This window comes from Acomys minous, assembly GCF_964271855.1.
Source record: "Acomys minous genome assembly, chromosome: 9".
Taxonomy (NCBI): domain Eukaryota; kingdom Metazoa; phylum Chordata; class Mammalia; order Rodentia; family Muridae; genus Acomys; species Acomys minous.
The window spans coordinates 2,970,321-2,987,788 of NC_140490.1; the positions used below are offsets into that span (position 1 = coordinate 2,970,321).

At 38.0% G+C, this 17,468-nt stretch overlaps 1 protein-coding gene across 3 annotated transcripts in view; it reads right to left on the bottom strand.

The window, feature by feature from the left end:
• Positions 1–17,468, bottom strand: part of GPR137C (G protein-coupled receptor 137C) — a 65,328-nt gene that overhangs the window by 37,406 nt on the left and 10,454 nt on the right. For all 3 annotated transcript variants that reach the window (XM_084795983.1, XM_084795981.1, XM_084795982.1), the window contains exons 2-3: positions 6,121–6,164; positions 4,303–4,531 (exon numbers count right to left, since the gene is read on the bottom strand). In XM_084795983.1, coding sequence (XP_084652109.1) covers positions 4,303–4,531; positions 6,121–6,164 — 273 coding nt within the window. The remainder of the gene's footprint in view (positions 1–4,302; positions 4,532–6,120; positions 6,165–17,468) is intronic.

A 17,468-nucleotide genomic window follows, 5' to 3' on the forward strand; every position in this document is an offset into this window, starting at 1 on the left:
CATACAACACATACTGAGGATGTTAATGCAAACCTTTCTTTAAAAGTCTTCAAATGAATCGGGGGCCTGAGGGTAGGACTGGGAGGAGAGGAGGAAGGGGCTGGGATCAGGCTGCAAATAATTAAATTAGAAAAGTCTTCAGATATTTATTTACTTACTTATGACGGTGCGTTCTCAAGGGCATACCCCGGCACATGAGTGGAGGTCAGAGGGCACCTGGCGGCGGTTAGGTCTCTCTTTCCACCATGTGGATGTGGGGACTAAACTCAAGCTTGGCACCGAGAACGTTTACCAGATAAACCATCTAGCCCTCGGCCAGAACAAAGCTTCTTTGTTTTTATTTATGTGTCTGTAGGTGTGCGTGCTTGGCGAGGAAAGGGCACCGGTGTCCTGGAGCTGGTTCTGAAGAGTGACATGGTCCTGAGAATGGGACTCAGGTCCTCAGGGGGAGCAGCGAGAACTCTTCACTGCTGAGCCGCCTCTGCAGCCCCTGGAACAAGCCTTTCTTATAAGAAAATCACTGTAAATATCTTCATGTAGGCCAAAGCATGGTGTCTGTCATAGGCTAAGATAAAAAAGACAACTAACCCAGGGTATTACTCAGGCTTAATTCAAAACTATGTGATCTAGATCAAGCTGAGCATAAACTATATGTTAGAAGGTGAAATAGACTGTACAACCTTTAGGCCACGTTCTCACAAACAAGCTTGTGAATCTAAGAGGTGAGAGTTTATTCTGATGAGAACCTAGAACACAGAGCTCCACCTTGGTGGAAAAGTAAGCAGAGGGTAAAACCACTAACTTCTTGTGGAAGCTCAGGGGGTCTAAAGAGGACATATGTCCAATTTTCAGATTTCTTCTGTGTTAAGATGACAGAGGTAATATGTAATCAACATTGATCTGTAAACAAGTATGCAATGCATGAGACATGGCTGAAATTCAAACCTGTTTTCTTGATTTTAAATATTTACATTTTAAAATTGTGTTTGTGTATGTGTGTGTACACATACATGCATGTGTGCATGTGGGTGCAAATGTCTGTGGAGAACAGAGGCATTGGATCCTTCTGGAGCTTGAGTTACAGGCAGTGCTGGGACTAGAACTCTTGTCCTCCACATGAGCAGGAGGCCTTTTTAACCACTGTGCCATCTCCCTGGTCTCTCCTTGTGTCTATTAAGCAGAGGGTGTTACTACAGTATTATAAGGTTATAGAAAACTGCCAGAGGAAACATGCTGCTCTACCTGTATTAGTTTATAAAAGAATGAAGGCTTCATAGTTTATATAAGCATACAGCTAGAGAACAAGGCAGTAGCCTTAAATATGGAAGAAAGTAAAAACAACCAACCGAACCAAGGAAAACAATGAAGGCACAGAAATGAATGATACAAACCGTATTTAACTTTTTTTTTTTTTTAAATAGCGGAGTGTAACCCAGGCTGGCTTCAAACTAGCAGATCTGCCTGCACCTGTTTCCAAAGTCATTTCTGGCTCTCGGTATCTACTGTTTTAAAAGCAAGTAAAAGTCCTCTTTGAAAAAGAAAGCAAACAGCAGTGCCCGGTATAGCTGCTCACCATAAATTAAGCACTAAAAAAAGAGAACATAAAAGACCCTTGAATGTTCTCTCTGTAAAGGGAGTGGTAGACGCAATTACTAAGACCCTTACTCCAACTTTATGAAGAAATTTAACAATTTAGAGGTTGATGTTTTTAAAAAAAATGACTACAAGAGCTATCAGACAAGAGTTAAATTTTGACATATAATAAAATGTTATATAGTAATGCACTTTTTAATAAAATGAGGAAATTCTTTACTGTTGTACGGTGGAGGAAGGAGGGCATAAAATTTTATTTACTCCAAGTTCTAAATATGAATATCATGGTAACTTTATAGCTGCTTAGTTGTTTCAGTGCTGGGGACGGACCCAAGGCCTTGTCCACGGAGCCCGCTCCTGGCCACTAGGCTATCTGCAGCTCAGTGCTGCTTCTCTTAACATGGTCAGATTATACCCTTCCATGCTGCCACGTTTTAACAGTCAGGCTGGAGAGAGCTGCTCTGGTGGAAATACAGCTAATGAACAACATAAGGGGAAGCTAAGACAAAACAAGCAAGAATCCAAACAACCACCTTCCCCCAAATGGTTATCTAAAGGATCTGTTCAAATTTTCTAATAAGTCCCCTATAAACCATGCCGAAACATAATGATAAAGATCCTAACAGTTGTTTCTCTTTTCAGTGCCAGATCAGAAGCTGTGATTTCCCACATATTACTGCTTTATCATTATAGCACTGCCATGGAGAGAGATCCAGAGAGGGTAAATTATGTGTTAGTAAAACCCTGGTGCCATGATCCTGGAGCTTTGGTTGTTCCTGAGTTAACTGCCTCACCCATGTTAACTCATGAGATGAACGCCTTTACATTCTAAAACTGTACGAAGACACAAAAGGGAGAGTGGCTTCACTTTAAAGCCTACATCCATGCATATACAATATATGTGCACAGATGGTGGCTCATAGAAAACGAAAACAGCTGCAGAGTAACAGTGGATGTCAGGACAAGTCAGATAGTTACTCAGCCTTTCCAGATTTGATTGTGGAGGCCTTAAGGCTGGGGAAGAGGAGCAGGCAGAGAGCACGAGGAAGGGGCGAGGCCACTCTGGAGGATGTAGTTCAGACAGGAGACGTACCATGTGGCATTTCAAAATAAGGTCTATATGATATAGCTGAGAGAATAGTGAAGTAGGAAGACTAGAAAGAAGAAGCAGAAGACCCAGTCTGAGCCTTAAGAGAACAACTCTCAAGAAAGCTGGTGTGAAACTGAGGAGGAAAAGCTCACTAAACACTGGCCACTGAGAGGCCCCCTGCATATCGTTACAGGAGAGATAAAACCACACTGATGAGCCTAGTGATTTTACAAGGGAAACTAAAAGCAAGATGATGCAGCAGAGGTTTTTCTGGGAAAGTGATTTTAAAGTCATTTTTAAATATTGATAAAGATATAAAGATGTATCTGCCTATCTATCTCTATATCTCTATATCTGAATGTAGTTGTCAGTCTGAGAATACAAAATTGTCTTAAGTTCTTCAGAATCTGTATGTATTTACGGAATATATATATATATATTCCCCAATATCCACATATCTGCAAACTCACACTCAATGTCACACACAAATTGTGTGAAAACATTCACTATCCAACGACATTGCTAGTTATCATCAACATTAGAAGCTTCCATGGCTCTTCATTAGTGAATTAACATTTACTTATTTTTCAAAAGAAGAAAAAGAAGAAACAAGGCATGGCGGTTTCAAGTATATATGGAAAAGGCATGAGAAAAAGAAGAAACAAGGCATGGCGGTTTCAAGTACATATGGAAAAGGCGTGAGTGTTTCAAGGACTCTAGTAACACTTCTAAAGCATCACACAAACACGATTTTATCTCCACGGCACAGTACACCGCTAACCCAAGGGCATCACACATTATCTGGGATTGTATTTAATGGCAATACTACTGCTCTTACTGGACAAAAGCTTTAGTTCTTTCTACAGTGTTATAAGATGCTTAAAAAAAAAAAAAAGAACAAGCCTTGATTTTTATTATTTATGAAAGTTTTACATTTATTTATTTTCTGGTTGTGTTTGTGCCTTCAGCACTTCCACGGTTTCCGCTTCCTCAGTAAGGAAGCATGCTTGATCCTGCCTCAGAGACACAGCACACAGGGAGCCAGCAGATGCACTGCTGAGGTGCTTCTTTGTTTTAGACAATCTCATAAGGACTTTAGGTCTTAACAGTCTGAATCCCTCAAGGTCTGCCTGGGCACACGTCACATGGATTTTGCTACTTTCTCAACCACAAAGAGAAACAATCCTATCCATGGGTTTTGAGCCAGCCTGGTTTTGTTAGAGGCTCTATTGTAGGAAAGCCCTGTATGTCAAATGTTGGACCATCCTGAATGCTGCTGAGCACTGTCCCAGGAAGACTGTAAGGTGCTTTTTGACTAGTTCACATTTATTCTGGCTTAATTAATTTGATTAATGTCTAATGAGGAGTCACAGAAAAATACTTAATTGTTTAATAAGAGCTAAAATTTGAGCTGGAGAAGATGGCTTAGCTGTTGAAAGCTAAGGCTCACAACCAAAATTTAAACATTTTTAAATTGCCATGACTACTTTTCATGCTAAAAATGTGACTGCCCTTTCAGAGTACTTTTCAAAAAAGGAACAAAAATTTCCCATTAAAATATGATCCTTACATTAGGATTTGAAATTAGACTGTCAGGTATATTTAAGAACTATACTTACCTTTGATTCGAGGTAGACATTTGCTGATGACATTTTTGTGATTTTGCATATGTAACTAACTAAGGAGATGGCACAGAGAATAAACAAGCTATCGTTAATTAATGCTCGAATAAACACAGTCCATTTCAACTGGTTTTCTGGGACATCTCCATGGACTAGCATTGCACAGGCCAAGTTCACTGCTAAGAAGAGAAGGCTTGCTAGTATAAAGCCCAAATGCAGTAGAATTCTGAAAGAAAAAAAATTTTGATGTTTATAAGACTATTGAGAAATTTCAGGTACAAAAATTCTTTCATCTTAAAGTGCTTATCATTTCATTAACACAAATTTAGATTACTCCCAGAGTTACTTGGCCTATCTGCCATTGTGAACTTAATATATATGAACTACTTCAAAATGGCACAGATTCTAAAGCATTACTTTATAACCTCATGTGTAAAAATAAATACTGACCTGTGGAGTTGAAAAAAAACCCACTGAATCACTTTAACACCATTTCAGGGAATCATGAATGTTCATTTTTATAACTATTGAACAAATTTGCACTGACCTTTATGTTATAATAATTATCAGGTTAAAAATTTTGTCTAGAAAATTAATATGCTGTGCCTATTTAATTTCATCACAGCATGAATTTTATGAACTATGAGAAATGTGTTTTAAACAATGTTTGGGCTATGACCTGATTATCTATAGCAAACACGTATTTCAAACTTGATCAAAAAAGAACACAGGAACAGAACATGTAGTTCCCAAGCATAGAGTGCTCATAACAACTCTTGTCAGGTGTGGCCATCTGTACCAAGTGGCAGTTAACAGCTTTCTTGTGACAATAATCCTAAGTCAAATACATTTGTACCTCCAAATTAAGTATGCATGGTCCAGCAATTTACTTTGCATTCTAGCATCTTCCATTTTGGATTGATTTCAACAAAAGATAATAAACCATTTGCCCTAGGAGATAAGTTATAGAGTATAAATAGAAGGTAATCTATAATAGTAATAAGAAAGCTTTGAGTATACAAGTGAAGCAAAAATCTTTTTTAGTTTGAAACATTTTTGAGAGGGTTTTCTATGCAGTCCAAACTATCTTCCTCCTTCAGTCCCTCTAGTGTTGGGATTATAGCATGTGCTACCACACTTGGTGAAATGCTAAACCAAATAATAAAAAGAATAGTTTTAGAGATTTAAATAAAAAATGATCTTAAAACTATGTTATGTAGTCAATCAGAATAGTTTAGGAAACAGAGCATTAAAAAAAGTTGAGTTATAGAAGACCTGGGTCTGAAACTCATGTCTCTCCACTCATTTACTGTCCACTCTGTCGAGAGTAATCAGTACAGAAACACGGCTTAGCTCAGGAAACTGCTGCACACTAGCTTTTGCATATGTGGACACAATAGGGTGACAGGAGGAAGAAAGGAGGAGCCAGGAGGGAAGAGGGAGTAAAAGGGAGAAAGAGGGAGGAGGGAGATGGCGTGAGCACCATGGCCATGACAGCTGAAGGGAGGAAAAGAGCCGCTGCACTCAGGCAGCCTCAGCAACTCCTCGTGCCTTTCCCTTTATCAACTGACTGTTAGAAATATTTTCTTTGGGGGCCTGGAGAGATGGTTGGTTTAACAGTTGAGAGTACTGGCTGCTCTGCCAGAGGACCTGGGTTTGATTTCTAGCACCCACATGACACCTCATAACTGTCTGTAACTCATACATGTGGTACACAGGAATACATGCAGGCAAAACACCAACATAAGAAGGTAAATAAATAAATTAGAATAATTACTTATATCAGATAGAAAATTTGATACTCATAAAACTTACCTGTGCTTGTCAAGATCAGTGGCACATCTGACTTTACATATAACCTATAAAGAGAGTATAAAGAGTTTTGAGAAAATTTTTTCAATTTTTTCAGTTTAACTTTGTGCTTCAAATGATACAACTATAAAGTTCAATGCTTTCAAATGAATTACTGTGAAACAAAATAGGTATCCAAATACTTAAATTTCTGCCTTAAATATCTAACAAAATTATTTTGGTTTAAATATGCATTGAACTTTTGCTATAAAGCATATACTGTGCTGGATAGCTTGCCATCTATCCTAAACACTGTTTAAAATGAATTAGTTTGATTTTATGTGCACAGGTGTTTTGCCTGCATACATGTCTGTGTGCCATGAGTTTTCCTGGTGACTTTAAAGGCTAGAGGACATCAGATCCATGAGCTGGAGTTACAGATGGTTGTGAGCCAATGGGAGTTGTGGATGCTGGGAATTGAACCGAGGTCTTCTGGAAGATCAGGCAGTGTTCTTAAAGCACTGAGCCATCTCTCCAACCCCTACCCTAAACTTTTTATTAGTTATGTTTTGTTCTAAAATAGAGCTTGTTACTTAGTATCAATATGGCTATATTCTCGAAAGATCATTTCCTTACCAATGAGCTTGAGCTACATTCTTTAGGTAACGGGAAGGAACATTCCAAAGTCTGGGGTTTCACCACTCTGGTGGTAACACACAGGTGCGCACAGAGGGAATACAGAACCAAAGTGGGAAGACTAGCTACAAAGTTATTGAAATATGGTATGAACTTTGACGGTTTGGAAGAAAACCAAATACTATGCACAGAAATATTGTTAAGTACTGAGGAGCTTACTGACTTCCCTCTATTCCATGTTTTTTGATATGGTGGCCTATACCTGTAATCCCAGCAAACGGGAAGCAGAGGCAAAGGCAGGATGACGCAGGGTTTCAGGCTAGTCTGAGCTACATAGTTAGGCTCTGCCTCAAAACAAAGACAAACGATAACAAAACAATGGGAAAAAACCAGATATCCCATGCTCTGTGTCATGGATTAATAACTATAATTGCTATTTTAAACTCTGAAGAAATTCACTGTATAAAAGCAAAAGATAAACCATCTATTTTGACATATTGTAGTACAAAGGCAATGGAGCTATCATAAAAATTTGAAAGAGAAAAAGAGAATGGGTCCAGGGAAGATAAAGAAATAAAGGAGCGAGGCCAGCCTGGTCTACCAAAGACTACACAGAGAAACCCTGTCTCAAAACAAAAACAAGAACAGAAACCCCAAACAAACCCAAAAAAGGAGATTATAGAAGGAAGGAGGGCTTCCCACGGGAACCAAGTTATGAAAGGCAAATTGGTGCTAAGCAGGTGAATGTTTAGGCCTAGCTTTATCTACTGCATCTGGCTAACATCCCACTATGTACCAAAAGTTCAGTGTATGGCAAAGTCTAAAACATTAACCCATTAGTTTCTAAATTGTACTCCTCACATCATTCTCAGATTTATTCATTTTCTGTCTTCCTTACAATGGATTATATCAAGAGCTTTTAATTGATTTCTCTAAGTCAACTGTAACTCCATCATAATGTCACCATTTAAATATATCTGCCCCAGTGGCATTAAGTCTAATTACACTGCTATGCAACCATTGCCATCAGCTTCTACAATCTTTCCATTTTTCAAGTCCATTAAAAAAATCCCCATTCTTCCTTCTTCCGATCTCACAGCCATTTTATTTCCAGTAGCTACATATTTAACTACCACTTACATAGCTAGACTCATCCAGTAATAATCCTCTGTGACTTATTTAACTAGCACAGTGCTTCTGAGGTTCATCTGTGTCAGAATTTCCTTCCTAAGACTATGCATATTTATGTATATATAAACATATTATATATAAGCTTTATTTATACAATCATTCATCGTTGTACCTTCTACAGTTTGGGTTTTTTTTGTGTGTGTGAATAATGTTGCTATGGATATCTATCTTCTATGTACAATTTTAAAATATCTTTTGATAGTGACTTGTATATTTACCTTTAAATACCTCATCGTACACTTCACTTTAAAAGTAGATTCACATGTATCCACAACACAATTACAAATATCATAAAGATTTGTTTCATGTTTGTCTGCATGTATGTGTGGACAGACATACATTCTGTAGAGGCCAGAAGAGGGCATGCTATACGTTGGAACTAAAGTCACCTATGGTTGTGAGCCACCATGTGCTGGTCCTCTCAGAGCAAGTGCTATTACCTGGGGATCTACCTACCAGCTTCATTAATATAAAATTCAATGTTGAAACAACTATATTTTAAGTTATTTTTAGTTGTTACTTTTTGTATGAGTGTTTGTCTGTATGCATGTCTGTGACCGAGCCATGTGCCTGTAGAGGTCAGGACTAGGCGCTGAAACCCTTGGAATTGAAGTTCTGGATGGTCATGGTGCTTGGCACTGTCCCCAAGTCATCTACCAGAGTGACAAGTGCTCTTAACCCCCAGGACATCTCTTTAGCCTAGCCTAGTACTTTTTTTCCTAAAGGTAATGTGCTACTATTTATTCCTACTGGCTAGAACTCTCTACATAGACTAGGATGGCCTGAAACTCAAAGAAATCTATCTGCCAATGCCTTCTGAGTGATAGGATTAATAGTAGATACAGCACAATTATGCAATGTTCAGACCTTATTATTTTTCGGTTCTACCAATAATGTCTTTATGGTGAAAAATCAAGAATTATGCACTAAGTACATATTTTGTGTTTCCTGTTTGAATCTAACTTGTGGATGTTTGGGCATGGGGCTCCATGGTTCCAGAGGATAACCTACTGGAGTCTGGTTTCTCTACCACAATGTGGGTTCTTGGGATGAACACACATTTGGCTTGATGTCACGAGTCTTTACCTCCTAGCCATCTGGCGTTGTTCAGTGTCCTTTAATCTACTATACTTTTGCCTTTCATAATTTCACTCAAAATTTTTGTACTTCCTCTGTGTTACCTCTTCAGCATATCCACTTGCCGAGCGCTTCTCCACCATGGGCTACCTGCTATTCACTTATGGCTGGGTTTTTGCTTTCAGCTGGATGGCCACAGAAGTGATGATGAAGTATCCTGTTCATCAGGGACTCATGATGTTTTGTTCAATTCCTGTTGCTAATTCTGATTAGCTGGTTGACTAGAACCCCTAAGGTTTCCCCCACTGTTGTTATATATTTTCTACATTGTAACTAGTAAATATTATATGGAGATATTTGCAACTACCTTATTCTTCAAAAGTGTATTCCCTAGTTTTAGTATCTACAAATGATTCTTGTCTGAATGAATTAAAGAAGAGCACAGTCTCTGTAAATCTCATTATATCATCCTCGGAAAAAGTGCACACACTTTAATACATGAAAGCTCTTGTAGCCAACCTTATAGCTTTTGGTTTCCTGCCTTCAATCTTGTGGTGCATCATCACTCTGAAATATTTACAACTTCTCAATAAAAGGGTCAAATTTGTGTATCTTCACACTACACATTTGTACTTTATCTGGAATGTGTGTCCATGATTGTGTAACACATTTCAACTCATTCTCAGGGCCACCAACATGTCACACTTTATACTGTCCGCTTAAGTGGCTCAGGTAAAGACGGCTTCATGTCATTATATTACTAATCACACTCCATCGAATTTATTTTCATATATACTTGCTTCTTGAGAAAACCCATGATTTACTCAGATTTGTAGCCTCACTTTCTAGCATAATGCCTGCTTTATAGCAGGCGACCAATGTATTCAGGTCAAAGCCAGTAATTTGGTGTTATGGTGTAACCTAAGGAAGTGTGGAAAGATGGAAGAACGGAAGCTGGAAGGCAAGCTGTCATCTTATCACAGAGACCTTATATAAAATGCTAGAGGAGTGTGCTTTAACCTATTACAAACTGTAATAGGACTCTATTTGGGTGATTCTTTCATGATCATAGAAAATGAAGTGAAATGACATAAAATTCTTTCTTTAAAAACCATTAATATGACTATTACTTATCTGTGTATATGAGTGTATGTAAGCACATGCCATGACATGTATGTGGAAGTCAGAGGACAACTTGTGGGAGTTGTTTCTCTCCTTCTACTGTGAGGATTCTGGGAATTGAACTCATGTGGTCAGGCTTGGTGGCAAGTGCCTTTAGTAGTGAGCCATCATACTTAACTGTTATTTTTATTTTTTATTTTTTATTTTTTGAAACAAGGTTTTTCTATGTAACCCTGGTTGTCCTGGAACTCACTCTGTGTATCAGGCTGGGCTTGAACTCACAGAGATCAGCCTGTTTCTGCCTCCCAAGTTCTCAGATTAAAGGAATGACTATCACTGCCTGTCTTTTTTAAAAAAATATAAATGCAGGTTTACTGGAAGCAGCTCAGGAGGGGAAGGGAGAACGCCGGGGAGTGGAGGTGGGAGGAAAGAGGTCAGGGAGGTGGGACAAGTAAGGGACAAGGGGGCAGAAAGGGGCTCACTGCCTGTCTTGTTACTCGGTTTTAAGTCTAAAATACTCTTTGAATGAAGGACCAACTAACAAAAGAAATACATCATCTCACAAGCTTCACTTTTATTTTTAAAATTTATTACATCTACATAAATATAAAGATGGTGAATTTTAGAATTTATGAAGGAAAGTACAGACACCTGCAGAGGACAGATGTTTGAAGAACAAAGGACGGGAATCTGTGGTATCTTCATAGTTAACAGGACTTAAAAAGCACAGAAACAATGAACAAGAGAACTAGGCAAGGAAGAGAAACTGAATTAGAGCAGTCATAGAAAACAGCATTCAAAGGAAGCTTTGGTACGATTCCATGAAAAGTGAAAAATGATAAAGAAAGTAGCATTTGGTTTGGAGACTGGTATGTCACTAGTACCTTGCAAAGAGGAGTTTTCAGGATATTCAAAGAGCAGTTCAAGTAGTTATGCAAAGTACAACCACAGAGGCAGTCAGTATAGACAAGGCTCCACTGTAGCACACCTTGCTGCATGTGCAGGTAATTCTGGCCCCTTACAGTGTAGCCCTATGGAGTGGAGGCCAGAGACCAGATATAAAGCTTGGGTAGCTGCTTTTAAACGCCTTGAGTAACAAATGGCCTTTTGTCTCATGGACCGTAAGACTCACAAGTGTTATGTTTTTTTGTTTTTTGTTTTGGCATACAAAACAGTGACAGGTACTCTGCTACATTTGAAGTAGGGTAAAAAGACCCTTCATATTTCTAATCTAAAATCTTTTTGGAGAAATGAGCTGAATAGAAAGGGTGAGGCAGAAGGAATAGAAGAGAGAGAAAGAGAAGCTGAACTACCCAAGAAGACTGCAGCAGAGCAATCCAGCTGAAGAGAGAAATACACACAATTTTGACTTAAGAAGAAAAACTTTGGAACACTGAAAATAATTTATAAACAGTCTCTTCATTAAAAACGCTCGGGGGCTGGAGAGAGGGCTCTGCGGGACCTGCACAGTGTAAGGATAGATTCCTGCAGCGTGTCCTCTTACCTCCATACACGTGTTGTGACATGCTGACCATATATATCCACCCACATACAAATAAGCAAATGTAATAAAAAAGGAAAAATTGACACTACAGATTGAGACATTTTGATATAAAGTGGAATTAGAAAATTTGGAAAGTGGATTCTATTTTTCTATAAAAGTCTATGCTTTTCAATATAAAAGTATATTTCTGGGGTAGAATGTTGGGCTTAAGTACCTGGAACATGGAGAACATGAATAGAAGGGTTTAAAAGAATGTATTAATATGCAGAGATGCAGTTGACAGCAGGTATAGCCAGTGAGATTTGTTGATTTTGAAGCTGAAATAATCTAATAAAGAAAAATTATTGTCATTATAGAATGTTCAAGCTTAAGTAGGCTGTGTTTTTTCATGTATTGATTTAGAGCTGTAAGCAGTGAAAACTACTCTAGAGCCTTTTTTTTCTGATGACTGCCTTAGTCTGGCAGAACACAATGTCCAGAGATGAAGAATAAAATGGAGCAGCAGCAGCAGCAGCAACAACAACAACAACGGGAGTGAAATGGCCAACAACAACAACAACAACAACAACAACAACAACAACAGGAGTGAAATGGCCAAAGGGATGAGGGTGGAAAACAGTGAATGAATTGGAGAAGTTTAGGAGAAAGAGAAACCACTGGTCAGAAAGAACAGCTCCACTTTAAAGAACTGTTGCAAGGTAAGGCTGTTTACAGACAGCTTAAATAGAAATAGAAACATGCTGGGCAACACTGAATTGAAGCTTTTTGTGGGCTAACAATATGGGCTCTGAAAATGGTCCTCTACCAAAGGAGACACAGCAAGACAAAAGTGCTGATTCACCCACAGTTATTATTATACCTAACGATGACCTAATCAAATGGCAGAGATTTCAAAGACGAGATGACGGCCTAACATAAGACAGACTTACTGTCTTCCTTCTACAAAAGCCAAGATGTGCATCTGGGAATAGCCACATTTCAGAACAGGCCATTGAAAAGATCTTATCAAGAGGAGAATGGGACTGGTTTAGAAGGGTAATTCACATTACACATCATGGAATAATGGGTGTTAAGAGGGATTTGAGCTAGATAAAATAGAATTTAAAGGTCAATTACAACCTGGACTTGCAGAATATATTTCAATGCATTATTTAATCAGGTGAGTAGATGATACTTTTATTACAAGAATATTAAAAATAATATGGTATCAATATCATTAGACTCCAAATATTTTACAACTACATCTAACAAGATCTAATCCTGAGTGAAAAATATAGTTATTATGAAAAAATAAGCATAACAATTATATACCATATGTTAAGATAGTTAGGATAACTCATAATAAATAACAACATACTTTATGCAGATTATTTGGGGCTTGGAATGATAATGTCAGTTCAGTTCAATAGAAGGAGTGGTGAGAAAGTGGAAGGTAAGCAGGCATGAGGGGGATGCTCAAAGTACATACAGCAGTGTGGAAGGTAAGCAGGCATGAGGGGGATGCTCAAAGTACATACAGCAGTGTGGAAGGTAAGCAGGCATGAGGGCTGCTCAAAGTACATACAGCAGTGTGGAAGGTAAGCAGGCATGAGGGGGATGCTCAAAGTACATACAGCAGTGTGGAAGGTAAGCAGGCATGAGGGCTGCTCAAAGTACATACAGCAGTGTGGAAGGTAAGCAGGCATGAGGGGGATGCTCAAAGTACATACAGCAGTGTGGAAGGTAAGCAGGCATGAGGGGTGCTCAAAGTACATGTGCCAATGGGGACCAGTATGGAAGAGAAAGTGTTGATGTAGGGCTTGGTGATTAATTTAAATAATGTTAGTAGGTGCTTAATCTTATAACATTCCAATCACAAATAAGCAATCTGAAATGTTTTCCATCTTAAAATGTAGATCTGTAAACTTTATATTTTCAAAGGGGAGGTAAATGTAGCAAATCTATTTTATGTGTGAATACTGTCTTGTATGTTTACTATTGTTAAGCACCCAGAATTTGAAGATGGTGTTATAGTCTGAATGTTTGCATCTCCCCAAGTTTATGTTTAAAAATACTAATAGTCACTGGGTGGTGGTGGAACACGCCTTTAATTCCAGCACTTGGGAGGCAGAGACAGGCAGATCTCTGAGTTTGAGGCCAATCTGGTCTACAGAGTGAGTCCAGGACATCCAGAGCTACACAGAGAAACTCTGTCTCAAAAAACCAAAAACCAAAACCAACTGCCCCCGCCCCCGGAAATCCTAATCCTCAAATGTGAAGATATTAGGAGACCATTGGGCATCACACTGATGGAGTCCTCATAAATGGGGATTTAGTATTCTTATAAAAAGAGACTTCATAGATAGTCCTATCTTTGATCACATGAGGTTACAGTAGAAAGCTAGTATCTACAAAGTGGGCCCTCACCAAACAATTCTGCCACAACTATGGCCTTTTCAGGCTATGGAATGGTGAGGCAATTTGTTATCCCTAAGCTTGTTTATACTAGTTTGTGGGATTGTTTCCTCATACTGAATGGCTTAATGTTTATCCCGGAGGTATATATTGTTCAGATACCTCCATCTCATGTAGGACATGTTATTTTGAAGATGGCAAGTGCTGAAATACTTACAGAACAAACACTTTTGTGAAGAATTTCTTTCTCACTTTTGTTGAAATGAAATAAAGACTTTACCAGAGAACTTATCTGTGTAAAATTTAGATTCATGCTAAAATGAATCATGATAAATATAAACTCTTCTCCATGGTGAATGGCTAGGCATGCACATCTATGTAGATTACTCTCACAGAAGCAGTTATCCACAGTTTCCATCTCAATTGCTCAAATTCCTGTGCAGAATGGTGCATTTTTCACACACTTAGCTAAATTCAAAGACCTTCTCAATGTCAATCATATAGATAATTTTTAAAGAACTTCTAGTTATTTTCTTTAAATCCTCATGTTCTATTTTCTAGGATATAATATCTTCTTGTATATTAGGAATATAGAATCTCAATTGTATTATAAAAGTTTCTTTTTTCTATTTTGGTTTTCTTTAAAGTTGCTTAAAATGATTTTATATAATCAAAATGAAGCATTACTACAATAAAATAAGTTTACAGATGAATACTGAATGTTATTTTTACCTGAAAAATGAAACTAAAACAACAAAGGTGCTCTAATGAAAAAGCATAAAACCCATGAGTTTGAGAATATGAAAGGACACAAAAACAAAATGGAGTCTAGAAAGCAAGTGTGTGTGTGTGTGTGTGTGTGTACACTGCTATCTTTAGAAAGCCTGCTTGTAAGATAGGCCCATGCTGGCAACTGGATTTCAGGAGGCTCCCTATAATTTCCTAAAAGATAAGGGTGTTTCACTGTCCTTACATTGTACAAACAATATGGTTTCTACTACATCCTGAACTTGCTGAGAGCCTAGAATTTTATTTATGTGTTAGATAGAAGCAGCCTACACGACAAACCTCTAGTAATATCTAAAACTCTTCTTGGCAGACAGTGCTTCATTTGTGTTGTTATAACTTGTTGCCAAGTGAGTCAAGCACATCCCGTGGAGCTCTACTAGGAGAGAACTGGAGAGTCTAGACTTTATAGCCATGAGGCTTTTCCCTGACTCAACTTACTCTGTATCTTCTCATTGTAATGAATTATAACCAAGAGCAGAACTGTGAGTCTTTCTAACAAAACTCCAAGCCTAATGGTGGTCTTGGAGACCTCATCACAAGGTCTGACTACTAAAGTTATATTACACCCAAGCCAGGAACAAGGAGGTTGAAAAATATCTGATGAGCATTTCAGAACTGCCAAAGCTACATGAGCCAGAAGAACCAGGTGACATTCTAGGGCAGGTAAATATTACTTGGTTTGAGAGTTAAATCAATAACTCTCACCCTCCAGTCCTTGGGAAAACACCCTTCTTTACTCTGGCAGGCACCTTCTATGAAGAAGTTATAAAAAATTCTTAAAAGTATAACATTAAAATACTAGCACAGTTGACAGTTGGCACCACACTAAAAACTGGGAGAGTGGGGGTGTATACCAGGTTTAAGTATTCTCCTCTACTCTAGCTTTCTTGCCTCAATCTCTTCTTAAAATGCTGCATACTTATATTTCCTCTGAGGGATCCGATCAACCCAGGAAGAAAGATCTAAGGGCCCATGCCACTGTTTCAGAACCTGGCAACCTAGGTCTCCCTTAAACACAGCTTGAGGAACATGCTTCACTCACACACTCAGTCTTCTCTAACTGCCAACAGCGAGCTACATGTAAGCAGAGAGCCCCAGAGTCTCTAATAAAAGGAGACCAAAACAAATAGAAAAAGTAAAAATCAAGCAAAAAATGATTATACTCAGATAAAGATAATGCATTCATGAAACACAAAATACTTATAAAGAACTCCGGGGAGGGGGGGCAGAATAAACTTATAGAAATTAAGTATCCTGGAAGAAATGTCAAAGTCAAGGGAAATGTTGTAAGTGGACAAAAAACCTTCCCAAAACCTATATTAAAAAAAGTCATTTGGAAAAATAGATAAGGAGAGAGAAAAAAAGCCTCAATATAGGAATATATATATTTATAAAATGTGTGTGTGTGTAGGCCCAAGCAAATAATAGTCAGAAATCTGTTTAATAAACTATTCTGATCTATAAACACTGTTATGCCCACTCTTTATGCCCTTAAAGAATAAGAATAACAGCTAAAAATTTCAGAAATAAAGTATGTTTATGAGTGAGAAGAAAATTTGTGAGCTTTCGAAGAAAAATCCAAATATAACATGTTACTACAACTGTTCATTAATTTACCATGGAAAGTTTGCTGAAGATGTCAGCATGTCTTGTGTTTAAGGAATATGTGGAACTTCTTTCTGAACTAAGAGTGAAGAATTTATGCTTTTTTGAAAAATTTATTTATTTTTAACTTACTCACTTTACATCCAGACTGTATCACCCTCCCTCACCAGCTGGATTCTGACAACTTCTAGTTCACAAACCTGAAAAATCTACAACTTACTAGAGTTGGTTCCTTAATCCCAACTGTTTCTAGTCTGCTTACTCATCTCCAGAGATACAGTATGTGTGTTGCTCCTAGTAGGTCATCTCATGACCGCTCCTGCTTTCCTGCTATGTCTATGTATATACTCAGACTTAAGTTATTATAGCACCTCTTCTATTAAATGTCCTTTCAGAACAGATTCTTCTAAAGAACCAATTAGATACTAAGTCTTGAACTTTCTACTCTGTAAAAGGCTTCACAAATGAGAGAAAGAAAATGAGAACACCTGACCAACCGAAGTACTTAATATGAGGCCAAAAGGAGAAAAAGTCGTATCCTTTTAAATACATTACATCATCTCAAAGCAGTCCAAATGACTGAATCAGCAATCAGGAAGCTCTACAGAGCAGCTGAGAAAATAGCACAAAATTCAAAGACAGTATTGCTTAAGTAGTTTTACCTCTGAAGAACTGAAGTGTAGAAAAACAAGCTGTACAGTGTGATTAATATGCCGATAAAGTAACAGCTATAATTAAATTGAATTGTAAAAAGACGAAGTTTGCTGGGAATAGTGATACACGCCTTTAATCCCAACACCTAGAAGGCAGAGGTAGGTAGATTTCTGTTGAGTTTGAGGCCGTTCTGGTTTATATGAGTTCCCAGAACACCTAGGGCAACACAGAGAGATCCTGTCTTAAAAACGAAATAAAACAAAAGGACATGTAGTTTTAAGTATCCAACATCTTATTCTAGAAAGCAGATAAAGGATGTGAAACATATCCTTTAAATGTAAATTATTGTCTGGCATAGCATGACCTATAGTGTAGTAGAAGGCAGATGTTTATTGTATGT